The sequence below is a fragment of the Zalophus californianus genome, chromosome 10, assembly GCF_009762305.2.
Source record: "Zalophus californianus isolate mZalCal1 chromosome 10, mZalCal1.pri.v2, whole genome shotgun sequence".
Taxonomy (NCBI): domain Eukaryota; kingdom Metazoa; phylum Chordata; class Mammalia; order Carnivora; family Otariidae; genus Zalophus; species Zalophus californianus.
The window spans coordinates 28,582,216-28,604,894 of NC_045604.1; the positions used below are offsets into that span (position 1 = coordinate 28,582,216).

The 22,679-nt window shown below is 44.4% G+C and overlaps 2 protein-coding genes and 1 pseudogene across 10 annotated transcripts in view; all 3 read right to left on the reverse strand.

Annotated features, from left to right (window-relative positions):
• Positions 1-11,880, reverse strand: part of IPO9 (importin 9) — a 56,988-nt gene extending 45,108 nt beyond the window's left edge. The window contains exon 1 of the mRNA XM_027611162.1: positions 11,686-11,880. Coding sequence (XP_027466963.1) covers positions 11,686-11,848 — 163 coding nt within the window. The 5' untranslated portion in view covers positions 11,849-11,880. The remainder of the gene's footprint in view (positions 1-11,685) is intronic.
• LOC113932009 lies at positions 1,616-2,628 on the reverse strand (annotated as a pseudogene).
• Positions 11,881-19,710: 7,830 nt separating the features above from the next.
• NAV1 (neuron navigator 1) overlaps positions 19,711-22,679 on the reverse strand; it is a 238,976-nt gene continuing 236,007 nt past the window's right edge. For all 9 annotated transcript variants that reach the window (XM_027610115.2, XM_027610114.2, XM_027610113.2 and 6 more), the window contains 2 exons: positions 22,088-22,285; positions 19,711-20,380 (listed from right to left, as the gene is read on the reverse strand). In XM_027610115.2, coding sequence (XP_027465916.1) covers positions 20,285-20,380; positions 22,088-22,285 — 294 coding nt within the window. In that variant the 3' untranslated portion in view covers positions 19,711-20,284. The remainder of the gene's footprint in view (positions 20,381-22,087; positions 22,286-22,679) is intronic.

Genomic DNA, 22,679 nt, shown 5'->3' on the forward strand with positions numbered 1-22,679 from the left:
TCAATTAACATTATATTCTGGAATTCATTCCAAATCAGTTTGGAGATTTCTCATCCTTTTTTATATAGCTATATAATATACCACTGTATAAATCTATTTTTTCAAATACTCTCATATATATATATATACACACACACACACACACACATATATGTAGGCAGTTAGATTGCTTCTAATATTCTTTTATAAACAATGCCACAGTAAACAATGCTGTGCAGTATATATTTTCATATATATTGAAGGTGTACCTTCAGGGTAGATGCCCAGAAGCGGGTCTGCTGGGTCAAATGATAAGTGCAGGGACACCTGGGTCGCTCAGTGGGTTAAGCATCTGCCTTCAGCTCCATGATCCCAGGGTCCTGGAATCCAGTCCCACATCGGGCTCCTTGCTCAGCAGGGAGCCTGCTTCTCCCTCTGCCTGCTGCTCCCCCTTCTTGTACTCTCTCTCTCTCCCTGACAAATAAATAAATAAAATCTTAAAAAAGAGGTAAGTGCATACATAGTATTTATTGTTAGGTATGGCCAATTCTCCTCCAAAAGGGCTGTACCAATTTGCATTCCCACTAGCAATGTTAAGAGTATCTTTCCACAGTCTCATCAACAGAATGTGGTATTGTAATTTAAAAATTTTGCCAGGCTGATAGATAAGAAATGGTATTTTGATGTTGTTTTAATTTGTAGTTCTCCAATCACTTTAAACTTTTTTTTGTACGTCCGAGTGCTTTTTTTGAGGGGGTGTGTGTGATTTGTCTGTCCATGTCTCTCTTCTATTTTTTTTTACTAGTTTTTTGGTCCTTTGTTCCTCATTTTTTTTTAAACAGTTTAATCTTGTTTTATCTTCATAACAAGACTGAAGTAGGCAGGGCAGGTATCATTAAACAATTTGGGAGATTGAGCAGGAAGCTATGGCTCAGAAAAGTTAAGGGATTTTGTCAAGATCTAAAAGCTAGTATGAGTCCCTGGTTTCAGTTCTGATGTGTAAAGGCGATCAGCGATCAAAGCAGCTGAAGACCGACCTTGAAGCTTACTCTGCTATTCTCCATGTTGTCCCTGACCCTTCCATTCCAGGTTTGGTTTTCAGGGACTCTGCTCCACAGGCAACAGACTCCATGCAGAGGCACCCAAGATAGTACCCTTCTCTGTTCTGGGGCTGCCCACGAAGGTATGAGGAAAGCAGGACTCTAAATTAGTAACTGCCCACTGAGGAATGAAGGTCAGTTCTATCCTTCCAGTTACCTCCCCCAGAAGACCAACCTGCTGAGTGCAGGATTCAGAAAAGATGGTTGGATCCAGCCAGTTCACAACAGTGACAGACTCACAAAGATACATAGAATATCACTAGGCCCCAACAGATCACCATGCCAAACACACTCCATGGACTCCAGATAAATAAGCTAGTTCACACCGTCTAGGCCCAGGGATTTCTGGGAGCTGCCACACCTCGGGGCCTCTCAGGGAACCAGGGCTCCTCTGCCAGGCTGCCCAAAGGAGAAAGATCCAGCCCTCTCCTCAGAGAGAACGGTGAGCATCAGCAGCTTTTCCTGGCAGTGCCCTGAAGCAGCAACAGGGCAAAGGGCGAGGAAGAAGACTTCACCGAACACCCCTCCACCCTGCGTCACGTCCCTGTACCAGTCTCAGCATACAGAAAGGTTTTTGCTTGTTGCTTAACCACAAATGATGGCATAAAGGTCTTCCAGAGGGGCTGGCACGGAGGTCTTTTAGGGACACTCCTTGACTCAATCCTTGGGGCAGGGGACTCAAGGTAGCTCACGTTCCTCCAAAGGATCCGGTTGAGCAGGACTGACCTTGTTCCAGTGGAAGAGATCCCACTTGTGTCCCTGGAAGGATGGAAAGATGTAAGCTGGCTCTGCTGGGGCCTCTAAAAGCCTGGGAGGGTTGGCACTAGGAACCCCTACCTTTAGGGGTGAAGCGGTCTCCTGTGTGTGGCTGAGCAGTCTGTGCACCTCATTGCCTGGGGCACAAGAAGGTGGAGGTGAAAGGGCCAGGGCTGGCTCCTTTCCCCACCCCCCTGCTTCACAATCCCCTGGGGGCCTCTGGGTCTGCAGCTGCAAGTAGAGCTGCTGGAGCCTTGCCATCTGCTCCCGTACTAGGCACAGGTGTTGCAGGTATTGGAGACTCTGCCCTGGGAGACAGGCCTAGTTTAGGCCAGGTACTGCACCATCTCTGCTTCTTCCATGGCTGCCTCTAGGTCAGTTTCTGCTTCAGTGGCTTCCTGTTCCCTTGCTCCAAAAAGGGGCACTTCACATTCAGGCTCACTTGGTGGCTTCAGGGAGTGGCGGTGTTGTGACATGCTGGCAGGGGAAGTTGGGAGCTGGTGGGACTGCTCCAGCTTACAGTTGGCTAGGAGCCTGCCTAGGTGAGCAGGAGGTTCCATGGCAGCAAGGGTTAGGGGCTCAGGGGGCTGTCCCCCACCACCATCCCCACTCCTGTGTCCTGGGAGGCCAGTTTGAGAAGTGGTTCCTGCCTCCTCAGACCTCTCAGCTCGCCATTCCCCTTCCAGGAATCCAGTAAGCAACCTTGAGCGGCATCCAGGGTCTGTCTGTAGGTGCTCCTGACTCCAGGTACTATACAGCTGCATGCCAGGTCCCTGCCAACCCCATCTGCCATCTCTTAACACTTTGATTATCAGGCCAAGTCTTTCCCTGCTAGCCAGTTTGTCTAGGTTGCTCCATCCTAACCCCATCCTCCTAGACAGCATCCCTACCCCATTCTTCTTTCCCAGATAAAGATAGGGAAACATAGCCCTCAATTTTTTTTCAGAGCCTTCAATTTTCTAAGAGTTCATTACATACGAAGAATATTATCCTTTTGTCTGTGTATGTTGTGAAAAATTTCTCCCAGTTTTTCAGCTGTCTTTTTTTGACTTTCTATATGGTGGTTTTTGTCATGCAAATGAAAAACATTATTTTATGCAAATTTATCAATCTTTTATTGCCTCTGAATTTTGTGTCATAGTCAGAAAGCCTTTCCTTATGCCAAGGTTAAAGAAAAATTCATCCCTATCTTCTTCTATAACTTATATTGTTTCATTTTTTAAATAGATTCCTGATCCATTTACTTTTCTGTATGGCATGAAGTATTTATCTAATTCCAAACAGCTACCCAGTTGCCTCAGCACCCTTTATGAAGAAGTCCATCTTTACCCCAGTGATTTGAGATGCCACCTTCATCTATACTAAATTTCTGTAGGTACTTGTGTCTATTTCCATTTTATTCCACAGTTCTATTTGTGTATTCATGCACAAGTGCCATGCTTTTGTTTAATTATAGAGGCTTTATATAATGTTTTAATGTCTGGTAGAACTAGTCCCTCCTCAAAGTTTTCCTTTTCGGTGTTTTTGGAGCTATTCTTTCATGTTTGTTTTTCTGTGAAATTTAGAGTCAACTTGTGTACTCCTCTATAATGTTGAGTCGTTCCATCCAAGGATAGCATATGTTTTTCCATTTGTTCAAGTCTACCTTCCCCCCCCATTTTTCTATAAATACTTTAATACATATCTCTGAAAGATCATTTTTCAATTGAGGTAAAATTCACATAAAATTAACCATTTTATTTTTTTGTTTTTTATACATTTTTTTTTTAAAGATTTTATTTATTTGACAGAGAGAGACGCAGTGAAGAGAGGGAACACAAGCAGGGGGAGTGGAAGAGGGAGAAGCAGGCTTCCCGCGGAGCAGGGAGCCCGATGTGGGGCTCGATCCCAGGACCCTGAAGCTGAAGGCAGCCGCTTAATGACTGAGCCACCCAGGTACCCCTTTTTTGTTTTTTCAAATTAACCATTTTAAAATAAAAAATTCAGTGACATTTAGTACATCACAATGTTGTGCAACCACAACCTCTACCTAATTCCAAAACATTTCCATCATCCTAAAATAAAACCCATACCCATTAAGCAGTTATGTTCAAGTTTACTTTTTTAATGTGCATATCTTTTATTGTTATGTTAATCATCATACATTACATCATTAGTTTTTGATGTAGTGTTCCATGATTCACTGTTGGTGTATACCACCCAGTGCTCCATGCAGAACGTGCCCTCTTTAATACCCATCACCAGGCTAACCCATCCTCCCACCCCCCTCCCCTCGAGAACCCTCAGTTTGTTTTTCAGAACCATGAGAGAAGATGGACTCTGAAAATCAAGTTTACTTTTTAAGTCTTTCAGGACTGTTAAGTTTCCCCCAATAGGTTCTTGTACATTTCCTGTTAATTTTATCCCTAAGTATTTAATCTTCTTTGTTGCTATTGTAAATGGACTTTTAAAAAGCCACCATTAAGTCCTCTAGGCTTTTATTGTTTGTCTATATGAAGGCTATTGATTTTTGCATTTTATGCCCTGCCTCTTTACCGAATCCTTAGATTCTTAGCTCATTCTTATTACACCCTTATTTTAAGCTGCAGTTTTTTTTAAAGATGTTTTTATTTTTTATTTTATTATTTATTTAGAGAGAGAACGAGAGCAAAAGCGGGGGGGGAGGGGCAATGGGAGAGGGAGAGAGAGAATCCCACCCAGACTCCTGCTGAGCAGGGAGCCCCACATGAGGCTCGATTTCATAACCCATGAGATCATGAACTGAGCCGAAATCAAGAATTGGACGCCTAACTGACTGAGCAACCCAAGCACCCCTGAGCTGCAGTTTTTGATACAATCTTATGGCACCTATCTTTTCACCCAGGAAAGAAGAATTTTTGCAAAAGCACCACAAAAGAAGCCACAATCTTTCTAAAGAATTTAGTTAAGTGATTAAAACACAAGCAAACACTTCAAACCTGTAGAATTACCTCTAAAAATACTGAAATTCATTCTAATTCTTAGGACTGGTTTGGCGAGCCCAGACTCTGGTAAGTCTGTGAAACTATTTATAAACAGAAAAAACACTAGGTGTCCACAACACAAAGATATGGGAATCAGCTTTCAGAATGGACTAAAACACTTATGAGTCAGATATAATTCTGGAAGACCTTCTGGATACCAACCAGTGTTCAAGTTTAATGGAAAAAAGCTCTCTAAAATGCATGTGTGAAATTCAGTTAAAGGAGAAAGAGCACTTGTAAAGGTACCCACCCCCACTTTCTTTGACTTCAGATACTTAGTGTGATGACGGATGTTAACTTTACAGCCCCAAGTCTGTTTAGAATTCACTGTCCACCCAAGTTTAGCTTCCTTGGATATAGTCAGCCAATTCTGTGACAATTATGTGTTATCTTTCAGGATGATCCATACGTATTCATTAATTACATGGGCCATACAGTATTTTCTTTTAAAGTACTTATTTCAATTTTTGTGTGCACCACTGTGATATGGGTTTTAATGTTCCCGGCAAGAGCACAATTTATGGATCATTATTACAGGGACAAACTAAAATGGGATCAAGATGAGCAAAATTTTTAATCATACGATATGAAAAAGATACTGAGGTATAAAAACCAGAGTTTTTGAGAAGATTTGAAACTTGAGGCAAGGCTATAAAGCTTAAACAAATCTGAATAACTACCTTTCCAATGAAAGCACAGATACTGTTACAGTTGTAGGGCTCACAGGAGGGAAATGGAACCATCCACTTTCCATCAGTCAACATTGGCATCAATCAGAAGAATCGTTACAGCATGAAGACCAGGCAAACTCTATACACAGGTCCTGCCATGTTCGGGGGGGGGGGGTCCTTTCTCATCATCCTGAGAACATCAAGTCTACTCTTTTTAAAGAAAAGCTTAGTGTGAATACATTTTTTTTTCATACCAATGCCAGAAGAAGGTAGTACTCTAGTAATGATCACAATAGCTGGGAGCTCTCTACTCTAACACAAGCTTTAAATTAATCTTGTCTAGTACTGAGATCATTAAGGATCACACTCCAACTTCCACTAATTGCTTTGCATATACTGCTGAGATTGCAAGGAATGGTGAGAGGTAAGAGTCTATCGGAAGATTAAGATCCACGCGGGACCAAGAAACCTGAGTCCACTAGGGGATCTGTACCTACAACAAGCATTATAAGATAGATTTCTCTGAAAGTTTATTTCCTCCACATAGGAAAGAAGAGGCATGAAAGTTCAAGTAATATGACTCTCTGCTCAAAAGCATTAATGGGAAGGAAAATCTTCAAATAATATAATCACCATTAACTAAAGACAAATTTTAAAAACAGACTGAATAAACAGATTTTCTTTTCCACGGGCTCCCACAGTTTCAAAACCAGTGGCCACATGATCAGCTCTGGTTTAGAAGTCCCAAAACTTCAAAGACCAAGAACTCACCTGCATTAGGTTATAAGGGGATATGAGGGAAAATTCAATTATTATTTATTTAATCCAATTTATTCTGCCTAGACTATATACCCATTAGCAATACAGGGCTATCAGTCACCATGGGAGAGTTTCATGCCATAAAACTTAGTTTATTTAAAAGCTATATGAAGAATTGTTTACAAGGAATGATAGTGGTGGTGTGGTGACGGGTGAACTCTGTGCTTTAAAACTAATGCACAGAAGGAAAAGCCAGAAAAAAATCCTTAAGTTCTCTGACTTGTTTTAGACCATCAACATGGCTGTTCCTATCCAGTGCTGATTTCTGCTAAGTAGTAAAAATTCTATTGACAGATACTTACTTAACAGAGACCATATATTTTTTGAAGAAATACAACTAAGTATATCTGTAAAGAAAAGGTACTTTTATTTATATTTTTGTGTATTGGGGGATTTCCAGTTTTGCTGATTGGTGTCTTTAACATAATTTCTTTAAAAAGCATTAGAAAGAACAGCTGAATAACTTGCTTTGGGATGATTAAGGCAGAAAAGTACAAGAGACACAGAGATACATAGCTGTTTTATTTTGTCTTGCTTGAAAGAACAATTCAGATTAAACTAAGATTCAATCTACAACCAATTAAGCCAAAGGGGGACCATTCAAATGGGTTGTGTAAAGTTAGCTTTCTAATGCCATTTTTGTTAGATTTAATTTCGCTAGTTCCTTTTCCCCAGGTGAAGTAAGATAGACCTGTTCTGTCAGTCTGGGTTTTCACCCTGACTGTAGGTTCTTGAGTACTTTTATCCAGCCCAAAATGGTATCCTCTGACATCCTTTCTAAGAAAGCTTTTGCCCTCATCCCTTAACTCATTCTCTGGTGTTTTAGACTGGTGTTTAGACTTTTGCTCTGCTCTCTCATTATCCTTGCTCCCCTTTCACGCCACTAGGCAAAAACATTATCTGTCTAAAACCCGGCTTAGGAGGGAAGATCCAAAGGAGAGCATGGAGGATAAAGGATAAGTTAAGAAACATATGCTATTGGTCTTAAGGGTCTACTAAAGAGACATGAGACTTGGTAGTGCTTTGACAGTCAGGGAAGCTACTACTAGGAAGAACTGTGAATAGCGTCCGGTTGGGAAAGGAGGTAGTTCTGAGTAAAGCTCTGGAGAAGCCCCCCTTTTCTCACGGGGTTGGGAAGCACCACAAAAACCACAGCTGAAAGGAAAAAGAAAACTCCACCACTGGCCTTTTTCCGAGCGTAGCCGCCTTCCGCTCGGCTCAGTGCCCGCCACATGCCCAGGAGTGCGTCTGGATCCTTGAGGGGCTCCCTTCGCAGGTGACAGTGCTTACGCTATACTGTAAGAGAGCCAGAAAAGTGCCCATGAGAACCAGAAAGCAAACTTCCAGCTAGCAGGAACATCTCTCTAGGCATCTAAGATGGGGGGGGGGAGGGAATCAACACAGATATCTGGGCAGCATCTGAATGCCAGGAAAAGTGAGGGAGAGATAATTCCCCCCCACCCCAGGTCAATATAATGGTGATGGAAAAAGTATTTTATGTGATGTATCTGCTAGGAGCAAGCCAGAAAAGACTAAGTCAAAGCCAAATGGTGGGGGAAAATGTCTTCACTTCCAATAGACGGAAAGAAATAACTAAGAGAAGAAAATGACCTAGGGTCTAAATTTTGTTATATAAGAAAGTCTGCTATGCTGGCCTGGAGAATTAGAGCTTATGAATGAAAGCAACTCTTTCTACCACTTGGGTGATGCTGCTCTTAGAGGAAAGTAGAGACAGAAGGAAAAGTTAAGATATAAATTCTAAGATATAAAACAGTAAAGCATAAATACACCAAAAACAAAGAGCTGATATTCTCAAAAGTCATGATCTTATAGGTCAGACAAAAAAGAAAAGCTCAGTAGACATTAGACTTTGATGTAAGAGATCTCTGGCAGTTCACAACCTTTCCGATCTTTTTTAACTACTATGTTTATAAAATGCTTGATATGGCCCTGCCTATTAAATAAAACAAGAATTAGAAGAATGCTCTAGCAGATCAAAAGAGTTTTATTTTTGCTCTGTTGAGGCAGAACTCAATTCCTGCAAATTCTGCTTATCAAACTCAAAACCTCAATCTTCCTCAGGAAAAAAGAAAGGGTACCATTTATCTGTTGGAATGCTGTAATAGCAGAGGCACTTCCAAACTTTCAAGTAATATGCTTCTTAATTCCGGATGGGAGTGTGTCTGAAGAAGGTGGTTCGTGGCACCATCTCCTTCTCTAATGAACCACTGTTAAATAGGGTTTCTACTCAGAAAGGTTTGCTGGGTTTTCCTCAGATTCCAAGTGACTGGGGAAAATGGAAAGCACAGGAACTCAAGAAAATCATTCCAGGACCCCAGGCTGATTTTATCTTGATCCTTTTGAAATCAACCCAGTATCAGAGATGGACCTCTCACATATATACACTTCCTTGGCTTAGACTTAAGAGAGTAGGCTCCCATTCTGGAAAACACAGTAACTAATTATTTCTTGGAAAATTTCAGTTGGCAGACTAAATGACCAGAATGTACTTTGGGCTCCAGCTACCTCAATTTTCTAGGATAAATGCTTCTTAAAATCTCTTCCCAAGAATCTGGTCAGAATATGTCAACCTCTCTTGTCTGTCCATTTAACAGAGAGGGTTAACAAATGATCTGTGTTCTTTCCTTCAAAATTAGAAATTCTTCCACTTAAGCTCCAGGACTAGGACCTGGCAACCAAGGAAGGTGGTACGTACGTCTGTTTGTCCAAGGGAACAGACTGGCAAATCTTAAAGATCAAATGGGACCAGTCTTCCATGTGAGGCAATAATAAATGGCTCACAAAGACAGTGTGGTAATTTGAGGGGACAGAGGGACTAGAAACAACCAGATTTGGTTGTCACCTGACACCAGGCCCCAGGAACCAAAAAGATCAAAAGATTACCAGAACACAAATGATTAGACACCCACTCTCAGATTTCTCATTAACTTCAAGTTTTAAGGAAGTGTGTTTCCTAGGACCAGAAAGCAAGGTTCTTCCACTAGGATAAAACTAAAATGTGAAACAACTCCAAAGGAATGGAAAACGATTTGTTCATTCATTTACAAGAACGGTTCCTACCTTGGCCTGCAGGGTGTTCTAATAATAATAGGAAGAGCAGTGTCCTACCAGTTTCACCATTACAGATAGTTGGCTAAATCCTGGCTGGGAAGCCAGGTGCTATATTTTCATGTAAAGGAAGGCAATGGCTAGTGGAAAGAAATTAGTGACCATGTTAAGGAACCATGTGAGATTCAGACAGAATATAAGACAGCAGGTACTCTGGACCCAGTGGCAAAAATAACTCGGTAAAGGCCATAAGAAGAGGAAAGGAGAGAAGCAAGGTACTACATCTGAGGAATGGATCATCACCCTCCATCTATAAAGAGGTTACTGAAAAGGGGTGAATTTTTATCGTTTTTAAATAAACATAAGGAATTGGATTATTTAAACAACGCAAATAGCCTCCAAAGGGTCCAAAGCACTGCAATCAACTCCAGAGACCTGGTCCAACCCTGTACATCACATCCTAAACCTGTGAGTCATATGCCTTAGTACTAGACCATCAACATCAGGTCACTGTATTATAGCCTCTTTATGTAGCACAGCATGCCTGATAGCACATTCCCAGTAAGTTAAGGTGTGTGTGTTTCAGTCTATTCCCGTCAGTGGCCTAAATCAAATGCAAAACACTGCACTTGTTTAATTTTAGATTTCAAGGCCCCAAAAGATGAAGAAAACGAGAGACTAGAATTTCAAAAAGATCTCAAGAAGTTTATACAATAATCGGCTATGCCTGGATGAGACCATGGTATTGGCTAGAGAAGGGATCAGAGCCCAAGCGGAGCTGTTATTGGACAGTTAAAACATGCACCAAGGTACATCTCTTGTAGGAAGGTGCCAGACTTACATCTGGGCACCAGGAACACTGGGTATCATTCAGGGAAGGCATCAGACCCTCAACTTTATTCAAGCAGTAACTTGAATGTGATGAGGTTCCTCTGCTTTGTCACTCTTCCTCCTTAATATCCAAGGGAGGCAGAGACTGTGAATAAAAAATTTTTATCTAGGAGACTGCAATAACTGCAATCAATCCATGCATGGCTCTCAAAAATCTTTCTCCTAACCAGTGGTTGCTCCTATTGTTGAGTCTGACATTTTATAGAACAATGACAATTACAATTAGGCCTTCGAAATGGTCCTTAACCTATTATACCCCAAATCTCAATGTGTTTTCAACAGAAGGAAATTCATTTTCAACAGCGATCTCATATTGTGAGAAAATATAAAATTAAAGGAAGATTTGTCTGAAGTTCTTTTTCAGTAAAAATCCTAAGCCCAGTAGGAGAGCAAACTCAAGGTTTTGAGCGTGACTGGTTAGTCCATGGACAATTTCCCGTATCTCAGAAGAGGTCTCTAAGAGGTGGCTGAGCTGGGGGAAATTCTAAAGATCTGCAGTTCTTCCAGTGAAGCCCTGACAAACCAAATATATTTCTTACATAAAGACCAAGAGGATTTTCCCTCCTCCTGTTTTAGGATCAAATTGTTCTTTGTAAAGTGGCGACACTGGGCCTGGTGAAAGGCCCACTCAGCAGGAAACTGACAATCTCAAACCAATAGTTTGTTTTTTCTCCATCACTTTAAAGCATATAATAGGAGTACGGGGACAAAGAGTCAAAGACAAAGGATCAGTTCCTTCAAACAGAAATACACACAGCGGTATTTAACAAGTGCAGATTATTTTCAAAATTAACGGGGAGTATGATCAGGAAGGTGAATCATCTGTACATGCACTGAATTTGATTTCTGGAAAAGCATTAAGAGGTAAAACGACCAGCTAGGCTTATAACTCAGAGGCAGAAACTTGTCTGATATGTACTAAGCTTTGATAGCCGCGTTCTCAAGGCTCTGCCCTCTCACCACTTCTAATAACTCCCCTTACTCTTATCCCAGTACAACCGAGCTGGCGAAGAGGACAGCAAGAGACCCTGGTCTAAACTCAAAAATGTTTCCCAGACCGCGCGACTTCCTCCAACAGCAGCAGATCTAGCTCCATCTCGGTCCTCTGCAGATCCCAGACTCCATCTAGCTTTTCTAGTCTCCACCCTCCCCCTCCCCTTCGAGGCTCCACCTCCCCCGACCCTCTCCTCCAGGCGCGCCTCCCCTCTCCCGGACTTTCACAGCCACGGGGGACATCGGCCTCTCGCTTCCTACCGCACTCCTGCCTGCTGGGCCTCGGTGCCCAGATCTCCATTGGCTCAGACTCCCTTTGCCCCCGGCCGGTCCGGAGCTGCGGCCAGCGGATAGTACGGCCGGCCCAGGTCCGACCCATCCTCGTGACGGTCCCGCCTCACTCACCCTCTGTCACCTCGAGCACCTTAATCTGTTCCTCGGCAGCCGCTCGCACCTCCTGCACTGGGGACAGGATTCCGGTGAGGGTATCCACCAATGCCTCCTTCAATCCTTGTGCCACTGGACCCGGCAGCCCGGAGGCCGCACCACCCGCTGCCGCTGCCGCCATCTTTCTTCCCTTCAGCCCGCCAGCCCCGCGGCCGGGACCCGCCACTAAATGACGGCTCCCGCGCGCGGCCAATCCGCGAAGCCGCGCCTGCGCACCAGAGCAGGGCGGGAGCGGAGAAGGGGGTGGGGAATGGGCCTAAGCCTCCAGAGACAGCGCCTCCTGTCGTATGGACGAAAACTGCACCTTTTCGCGCAAGAATCGCTTCACATGTATGTGAAAACTGAAGTTAGGGGGCTTTTCTAAAGTGGAACAGCAAGTTAGCAAACTCACTTGGAACAAACGCCATGATATAGGACTTTAAATTCATGGATCTTTCAGGTATAAGATACTTTGTTAGGAGAGAGGAGGAGGAGGTGAAATGGGAATTGGTGTAGAGGGCTTTAAGGAGAGAGGTCTGGGTCAGAAATAGCTATTTTAAACCAGTCTTTCCCCCCCACCCCAAACAGTGAAAAAAAAAAAAACCGTCGGCTCAAGTGAGTGTCTCTTCATCTCAGCCTCAAGAATTCAAAGGTGGGGAAAAAAAAACTTAAGTGGACTGGGCAGTGGGGAGTGGTCACCTGCAAAAGACCCAGTCCCTTGGTTTTCCAGCCTAGTTGAGCCCAACTTCAAAATTGTGGAGTGTCTGACCAGGAGAGGGCACCTGCGTTGGGAAGGGTATTTCCTCCAGAGTAAGTACTTGAATGACTATTTGAGAATGAATCCTGTTCGCTGAGAACGTATAAATTTTTTTTCCCCAGAGAAATTGTGGCTGGACATTTAAGGAGTGAAGTTTAATATGGATATCCTAGGGCTGGTCGTAGGAAATGGTTGAAGGAATAGAGATAATGCTAAATACTGGAGCAAGTGGAGAGGATTATCCAGAGGGGTTAAAAATGCAGGGCAGAATGTAAATAAAACAATACATTTCAAATTTTAAAAAATGCACGGCAGGTTGGCAAGCACGTGGTGGCAGAGGGGTTAGAATGGCATGTTTTCGGAGTGGGCGGTTCTAGAGCAAGAGGAACAGGTAATTTTTAGCAAGCTGTTCAGGTTGAGTGCCTTAAAATGGTTTCTAGGAACTCTAACTCTCATTCCCAAGTGGCAGAGGAAACCAGATGGCAATTCCTAGCCTAGTTCTAAGACTATGGCTGCTAAATTGATAGTGATCTGGGGGTGTCACTTCATCTGAGTATTCTTCCTAAAGATTTATTCCTTGATTTGAGGACAGCTCTAAACACATTCGTCATTTCCCATGTGAGAGGACAGGTGGGTTGTTACCAAAATTTCATAGGGAAAAGATTGCTTCTTGGACCTTGACATTCCAAAGTAGGGAATAGTAGGACTTCTTTTCCTTCTTTTCTTGTTCCATTAGAGCAGCTTCTTTTTTCCTGGGTTAATTCACTTTTACCCCTGGAAGAGAACAGGAAAGTCCAGAGGGTGGTAGATTTTCAAACACTGTGGCAGTGGATGGAGGACTCAAGAACCCTGAATTTTGGGCTGGTGAAAGATGCTATGTCCACAGTGTGCAAGTAGGGAACTCCCCGACCCTCCCCTTCCCCAACCAAAGGGTTCCAGAGCTCCTGCTTAGGATTTGAGGATCAGACATTTCCAGGGAGATGAGGTTTACCTCTTGGTTAGGCGAATGACCACAAGCAGTCTCACCTTGCAGATCAAGGAATGGGCCACAAGATAAATGGAGACAGAAACCAGACAGAGAGGGAACTAGAGAGAACCAGTGGACAATACAGGAGATAACTTTATTGAAACGCAAATGGCATCAAACAGATGAATCTTGCTGGGAGGAGACATGCCTGATGGAACAGAGGGCCCAGATGAGAGGGGCCTCTGGCAATGATGGAGGAAGGCCTCTTCAGCTGGCCTGGCATGGATTTAATTTTCAACCAATTTGTTACTTAAAACAAATTACTGAGGGGACAGCTCAGCTCTCTTCATGATTGTTACCGCAACTATATACAACGGTTTGCTTTCCAGATTCAAATTTGCTTTCTCTACATTAGATATAAAAGGGGGTAGATTGAAAGAGGGGAGGGTCAAATGAGAAAAAAACAAACACACAGACACACACATATCCTGGTTTGGGGCTTTATGTCCAATAAATTAAAAAAAAAAAAAACAACACAAAGACCTGGTGCAAAAATTCCTCCCCACTTTCCACCTGAGGATTGCCATGCACTTGAGAAACACAGACTCCATCACATAAACAGTGCTGCCTAAAACAGGATGGGGGTGGGAAGGGGAGGGAAGGAAAGAAATCTGGTAGGGGTTGGAATTCATTTAAAAAAAAGATTGTTCTGTTAAAAAAAAACAAAACACAAAAAACAACAACAGTAACAAAAGTCATTAAGTGGGAGGCTCCTGCACAGCAGTAGCCCAGACACTGGCTGGGATATGGGAACTCTTGGCTTATTATCTAACATCTTCAGTCTCCGAGGGATGGGAGGGAAGCAGGAAGATCGCACAGGAGATGACCAAAGGCCCGTTATCGAACTTCGGGGGTACCGAAGGGGTGATTTTAGTGAAATCTGTTTTACACTTGTCTTCTTCCAGCCTTAGTTCCTCCCCAGATGCTTGGTCCTAGATTTCAAGAGGCCTAGTGCTAGCACATTACTTTGTCCTCTACCCATAAGCTCCCTCGCAGGGAAAACTGACAAACTTGAAACAAAACCAGTTGTCAATAGCCTCATCTACCCCATGGCCCCATCAACTAGAATCTGTGAATCTGGAAAGGTAAGAAGCTCCTCTCAGATTTTTTTTTTTTTTTTTTAAGGGATTGTAGTCTATCACTGTGGCTGAGTCATTCTGTACCCTAGGCCTGGCGTGGGGAAAGGAAAGGATGAGCCCAGGGGTTTAGTTGTCCCTGTCCTGCATCTTCATTGTGCTTCAGCCCGTCCTGTGAGCAGAGCAGAGCATGGAGACGGGGTCTTCCTCGGGGTACTGGAGCCCTCCAGCTGCCCTGGGGAAGGAGGTTCTGGCCAGGTTTCTCAGACCCAGCAGTGCCATTTAGAACTCAACTAAAGGAGAGGGGATGTTGCTAAGAGCACAAGTTGCCATGGAAATACAAATGAGATTTTCTGACTTTTCTCATCCTATTATATAATCAGAAAAAGCCCCGGAGTAGACACAATCCAGCAGAAGAGCAGTCTGGAAGAGACCTCCAACTGCTTGCTTCAGCTACAGCCCATTTGTTTCCCAGGTAAAAATTTCAGAGCCAGATTTTTCTCTGAAGACTGTGTTCAACTCGAAGAGTCCTGCCTTCCCCCTCCCGTCTGCCCAAAGGCACATGAACGTTTTCTGTGTTAAATAAAAGGAAAACCAGAAACATAAGGAACCATGGGAAAGGTAACTTCCAAATTAATGTAAAAGCCTGAATTACAACCTAGGACCTTATTTTTTGGTCCTAAAGCCCCTCGGTGTGGGGACTCTGCTACTTGCCTTTCCCTTTAAAAAAGTGACTTTCACACGATAGCGTGCATCAGAATTACCAAGAGGGTTTGTTAAAACACAAATGGCTGGGCCCTCTCCTTAGTTTCTGATTCAGTAGGGGCCTGAGAATTTCATTTTTAACAAGTTCCCAGATGTTGCTGCAGCTGCTGGTCTGGAAACATAGGATGAGAACCAGTATTCTAAGAAATGAGAGTTGAATCAAGGGACCAAGGGTCCACTTACTTCCATGACCACTTTTGTCAACAGAAAATTCTCCATGGCATAATCATTCAGAAAAATAGCCAAAACATCAAACTGGGAGGAGCCGGTATACATAGGTTTAATTTTCAACTTTAATGGTCTCTGTGCAGCCTCCAAATTTCTATCGGGATCCTCATCTTCCAGTTTACTTCTGTTTCCCAGTCTCTGGCTGGCAGTGCTTGCTTCCAGGGCTAGGCTGAGCACGCATCTGCACACACATGGATCCTCAGCAATGGGGAGAGCCCAGCTGGTGGCCCCATAGATCCCTGATCAGATTGGTTGAGGACTCATGAATATATAAAGCTGATTCAAGTATAAAGGGCAATTATCTTCAGGCATTGGCCTTTTGGGAACACAGTGTCCCTAAGGCCATTTTATTACTTATGGCCTCTTTAGTGGAGCGATGAACCACTAGCAGTCAGAACTTGCTAGTAGTTTCTAGTCATCAAAAGAGTGTACCAGCATTAAATTAGTATATCCATTAGCAAACCCTCTGGCTGGAAAAACATTTCATCCCATCAGTGGGGTTGACTTATAGTCTGCTTATTAGCATCAGCTTAGCTAAGGCCTGAGAATAAGAAAAACAAGTATGATGAGGAGTTACATTTGGTGATCTGTATTACTTTTAACACTTGAACCCTGTGTTAAATCTGTGATTAGGACAAGAACAGCTTCCTTTCCTAAACACCCTGAAATAAAGACTTCTTAGAGTCTCCTGTAGGTCTCCTGGTGCTGGCTTGTAGGACCAAGTCCCACTTGGTCTGGCAAATTTCACCTATAAGCAGAGTTTCTGGATATGGGTGTCCTCTCAGGTGATGATGTGAGGTGTTTGTGAGAAAGAGAAGGCTGCTGTCTTCCTACCCTTTTGGAATACCACAGGAACTAGTGACCTCCGAGACTGGAAGGGAATGTCCCTCTGAATCGTGTGACCCTCATGTCAGGGAGCTAGGAGTGGAGGTGTGGTGAGATTAGGTCCATTGGGAGTCTTGCAAACAGGAAAACCAAAAAGCCAGAAATGAAATGGAAAAAAAAAAATCACTATTTCTTCTGAAATCCTTAAGGAGTATGAATAGATTAGTTAGAAGGCTGGTAATTCAAGACCAAAATGTAGCATGCCTATCAATAAGGACTTCATTGTAGGGTCTGTCCATGGACAGCAAATCGTTCTTCCCTGTTAGCCTCTAGCTTCCCAATGGTCAGACTACATGAAAAAGACGTTGGTATAAGGATTCACACAAAGACAGAGATAAGCACCGTAGAGCTGCCACAAAGCATAGATTTTTAAAAAATATTCTGAAGCCTCAGAAGTTAGGAAACAGCAACAGCAAAGTGCTCTTGAAGGGGGGGGCGGAGAGAGACACACACACACACAGACATCAGGTCCCGTATTAGCCTCCAATTACCTAGTATTTTATTTTTAACGCCTAGGCAGGGATCGAGAAACACAAACACTGGACAAAATGTGTTGGTTGTCTTCATCCAGAAACGAGAGGGAGTCTGCGGAGGAACCTCTCCTGGAGTCACGGCTCTCCCCAGAAGTTGATGTTGGGTATTGAACCATGTCATCTGCTAGCCCGCTTTGGTGAGGAATGGAGTTGAGGGTCTGGAGAGGAAAGGGAGAGCACACATCCCGGTCTTACATAGGCTGGGCTCTTCTGAAGGTGCCCGGGGGATGAGCAATTAGCCGTGGGACCCAGTTTTCGTTTTCGGAGGGATCCCAGTAGTCTCAACTAAGAAGCAGGTGCGTAGGTAGGAGAGAATGCTGTGGATTCGCTCTTGTCATTAATTCTAGGGCAGTAAGGGGGAAGCTCAGGTTTTCTGCTTCAGAGAAGTCTGGATGAGCACCCCAAGGGGTTATAGCACCATGAGGAGGCTCAACTTTCTGCAGTTGCCACATAAGCATGATTCCTCGGTGAGATAACAGATCCCCACAATGAGGGGCCCAAGCGTGCAACTGTAAACTGGGTCCCAGGCTCCAGAGGGAAAGCTGAGGCTGCAGTGCCACCTCATTAGATGGGAACACACTTTTTGGAGGAAAGCAACTAGAGACCTGGGCTAAATGCAGCAGTCAACTCAGAGTAGAGGGTGGTGGGTCCCAGAAATAGAGAGTAAAATTAGTAACATGAGAGGCCTCCAGAATCAACCTGCTGAGGATCCAAGTAAAATTCACGGTGGTATCCATGGTTACCAGGGAGCCAAGAATCCCTTTGGAGGTCTGAGGCAGTTGGAAGGGAGGAAGGGGTTCTCCCCTTTCCTTCTTCTCAAGTAGCCAGTAACACCCATGATAGAAGGCACTGGCTGGGCAGCACCAGAAAGTAGAGAGTTAAGGGCTCAACCACCCGATCAAGATGGCATTAAACGTCTGAGCCTTGTCATGGGACTGGAGCTAAGGACAGGGTTCAGAAGAGGCCTCGGTCCAAAGAAGGCCCATCCGGTCCTCCCTTCCTTCCAAGTTGGAACATCCAGCTCTGGGGCCTCCTCATTCTGCACAGCAGAGACCTTAAGGCAGTGATATCAGCACCATCCTTGAACAAACAGCCTCTTCCCACCACAGAATTGCATATTTTAACAGCTGAGTTGGTTGGGGATCTTCACAGCTCATGGACTTAGCAGCAAAAGCACTAACAGTCTCTAGCATAGAGGACCCTGTCATCCCTGGGAGCTACCAGATGAATGCAGAAGCTTTCTTGGGGAGCAACCTGAACCATCTGTTGGACCTAAACGGAAAGATTCTGATATGAAGAGTCAGATGCATGTACTCCTTGGTTGGGTGGGACAGAACAGTCCAGGTGAGTATGCCTGTAGATTCGGATAAGGTCTTGTGCTACATAGGAATCTGAAGAATGCACACTTGGGCCCAGGCTTATCACAGGTCTTTGATCTGTAGAGCCCTGAAACTTCATCCTCGCCAGGCACTTCAGCCTGGATCTCATCCCACAGGGGCTTCCAGAAATGGCAGGTAGAGGACTTGTCCACTTGAGATAAGCAAAGTTCCATTTTAATGGATCCCAGATCTTCTGCCCCCCATGTATTAGACATCTAATCAAAGGCTTCTTTCTAGCTGGCACCTTGGGTTTTGGCTACATTTCTTAGATGATCCTGAGGGTCTAGATAAGCAGAGGATGTGCACTTAATGGAGGTTAAGATTTCCTACTAGATGGTGAACACAACAGCTCAAGTCTTGCCTTTTTTGTTTTTTTAAACGTGGTGACTGGCAGACAGTAAGTACTCAGTAAGTCCTTGCTGAGTGAAAGCATATAGACTGCCAGGCCTTCGGGGCAACTTCTACTGAAGGTGGATCCCTTTAGAAGGCAGATCTTTGCCACCAAATCAAACTCCTTGAACCTTATATTCTGACTAGGGGTATTTCATATGGATGTCCAGTCTCCTGTAAGTGAATATTTACTTGTCAAGAACAAATAGTAAAGGCCACCTACAGATTTTGGATTCAGTTGAGCAGAGCGGCCGCCATCAGAATAGTGCAATGGGGGGCCCAACAGGCCACAAGACAAAGGAATATTCCCAGTTTCCTGGTTTTCCTCCAGTCCAGTGTGGAGCTCAGGGTAGATCTTCTATCAACATGGGGTGATACACTCTCAGACCGGAGGCTGGCAGCTGAGCTCCCAGGCAGAACATGTGCTTTCTCAAAAGGGAAGTCAAGGTTCTTCTACTACTTTTGTCTGAGCCAATGCTTCGGGTCTCCTGTAAGTCCCAAGGATGCCAAAGATAGTGGCCATGGCAGGCATCTAGCTAGTGCCAATTAGATGGCATCAGATTCTCCGAAGAAAACCCACTTGGAAAAGCCAAACTAGCCCCAGGAAAAGCAACCCAAGCATTTTGTGGACATGAGAGGAAATGGAAAAAAAGAAAGAAAGAAAGAAAAGGAAAATAAATAGGCACATGGGAGGGGGAAGAAAAGAAAACAAAAAGCGAAAATAAAAAACAAAAAAAGTAGGGTTTATTGACTCTCATGCGTGTTAAATTAGAGGGTGTAAGACAGAGCTAACAGTCTTTTTCTGAAGGCTGGAATGCTATTGTTGTGGTCTGGTGACTTCCGAGATAGGCAGCCATCTTGTCATCATCCCCTAAGTCATCCAGGGATGGGCAGCATGTTCTCTACTTTGGCAACTTCTTCCTCTCTCTCCAGCGTCATCTTTTCCTTTCTTTTTGTGTGTGTGTGTTTTTTTTTTAAGTACCTTTTACAGATTGATTTAAACATTTTTTTAAACCACATGCTTCTTTTTCTGGGCTCCAGCCAGATCTCTGGGGGAAGAGTTATTGGCAGTGGTGATGGAACTCGGAAGGGTCTGTGAGAAATTCTGAGGAGCTTCCTCCTCCCTCAGATTTCCCCACACAGGGCTGTCTCTCCCAGAGCTGTTCGTGAGAATCAGTTAGGAACTGCTGCCGGTTTTTCTGATGTCTTCTGAACCCCTCCCCAGAAAGCCTAGGAGTTTATAATTGAGACACGAAATCAAGGAAAAAGACCCAGAATCATCTTTTCCCCAAAGTCATGAGAGGAGGCCAGTAAATATATCTAGGGGACACAAGTTTCCAAACTCCACCCCACCAGTCCTTCCTAGGAAGTTCTCAAGGTGCAGCACCAAGAACCTGCCCTCTTCCTTCACCTCCTCCTCCCCCTCCTGTTCTCTCGGGCCGGAGAGCCAGTCCTCTGGAACAAGAGAGGGGAGAGGAGGGGAGAACGTCGCTGATGCCAGCATTCTGCTGTCCGGGGTGACAGTGACTGCTGGACCCTCAAAGCGTGGCCTGGAGGTTGGGGTCCAGGATGGTTTCTCGATCTGGAGACTCAATGTAATTGGCAGCTTCCTGAAGTTTCAGCAGCATGGCCATCTAAAGAGGGGCAAAAGGATGGATTCATGAGAGTCGGGACTCAGGGTCCTGGCCACAGAAGGGAAACATAAAGCAATCTAGCTCAGGGGTCTGATCCTTGGTTTGGAAGTGATGAAGGGCCCAGAGAGTGTACAGGTGCCTCCTGAAAAAGCAGCAATGGTTACTTCAACCCTGTCTGTAAGCATGTGTGTGTGATGCTCAGGAGTGTCTCGGCTATACGAGGTGCGGTGCTGTGATGTGGGAGGGATGTTGAAACAAGAGAGCCTCTGCCTCCAAGGCGGTCACACTCAGGAGAGGACAGAGGGCCTGGACGTACCGACTAATACTGGGAGGGATGTGCGAAGTGGCCGTAAGAACGTCTGTGTGTGTCAACTTCTTCCAAAGAGATCATAGCCGAACACATTTGGTGTCATCACGAGTCTGTCCTGCACACCCACCCTCTGCCCCAACACACAGCCTAGTGCTTCCTGTCAGGTCTAAACGCTCCTTTCTCCTTCCCTCTTTACCTCTCTCCTGCTCCCATGCCTCTTCAAGACTGTGACCCTCCGTTTCAGCTAAGTACACCTGGCTGGTTCTCTATTGAATCTTCTATTTACATGATTATTAACAGTCCTCCAATTTAATGGCTTGTTTTTTGGTGTTTGGTTTTTTTTTTTACACAGGTTAACACCTGTTTTTAGCAAAGTCAAAATTTAAATTAAAATGTATTATGACTAAAGTGGAAGAATTTCTTACTTGCAACGTAAAACTGCAAGGTCACAGGAGTGGTGCACATTAAATTTTAATACAAACTGCTTAGTTATCTTCCAAAATGGCTTTGCTAATGAACACTCCCACCAGCAGAGGATGAAGTCTGTGCTTGCACACACACTATTTCTGCCAATGTGAAATGGTTTTCTCCTTGTTTTGATGTTGCATTTCCACAATTATTAGAGAAGTCAAGGTTCTTTTTGTATTTTTATTGGCTATTTGCCCTTCCCCTAGTCAAATGCCTGTTCGTATCCTTTGTCCATTCTTCTAATTGGAAATTTTATGGGAAGTTTTATATATTCTAGGTACCTCTTTCGGTTACAAGCCTTGCAAATATTTGCCCCAGTTGGTCACTTGTCTCAGACTACTTTTCATAGCGGTTCATGAAATCCACTGAACCGCGGCAATCCTCAGGATAATACCAGAGTAGAGGGAGAGGTAGAGACAGAGTGTATGTGTGTCCCACTGCTCTCTGTTTTGGTTAATAGTCCTACCTGGGATCTGCCTGAGACTCAGGTCTTTACTAAAATACATCTTGCTAGCATGCATTATTATTTAGCTTAAGATAGGTTGTGGGCATATGATCTTTATAACCCAGGATTCTGACTGGTGAGCTCCTCACTGGCTTCATTCTAGTCCTAGCTCTGCTGATACCCTTCAGCCTCCATCCAGGTATGCATGAAAAGTTCAATTCCAGGGGCGCCTGGGTGGCTCAGTCGGTTGAGCATCTGATTCTTGATTTCGGCTCAGGTCACGATCTCGGGATCGTGGGATCAAGCCCCGCAGTGGGCTCCGTGCGTGCTGCGGAGTCTACCTGTTCCTCCCCCTCTGTTCCTCCCCCAGCTCACGCGCGTGTGTGCACGTGCTCGCTCTCTTTCAAATAAATAAATAAAATCTTAAAAAAAAAGTTCAGTTCCATAATACTCTTATTTTTACCTGCGAATGGCTTCTACTCACCAGGGGGTCCGAGTCCAAAGAACTTGGGGTGCTATCTTTGACTGTCCTATCCTCGGGAGGTGAGGCAATGCTATGAGGGCCCACGGTGGGAGGGGGCAGGTGGTATAGCTTCGACTGGTCTTGTTGGGCTGATGGCCAGGGAAGAGTGTCCCGGACCCACTCCACTGGGTCCTCCCAAGCAGCTTTCTGTCCATGGACCTGGATAGAAGGGGAAATGCAGTTACTGGCAGAGGGATCCACAGATGGAGGCTTGCACATGCAGTCTCCTGATGGCCATATGCATTTCCTCCAATGGAAAGCCTTGAGACTCTGATCCCCATGAGTTGAAACTCAACTCCTTTGAGTTTCCCCACAAAGGAAATAAGTTGGGTGACTAGGTAAAATGATTCTGGAGGATGATTTGGCAGACTGTGTTAAAAACTTAACATGTTTTTGGGGCGCCTGGGTGGCTCAGTTGGTTAAGCATCAGATTCTTGATTTCGGCTCAGGTCATGATCTCAGGGTTGTGAGATCCAGCCCTGCGTTGGGCTCTGCACTGGGCGTAGAGCCTGCTTAAGATTCTCTCTCTCCCTTTGCCCTTCCGCACCACTCC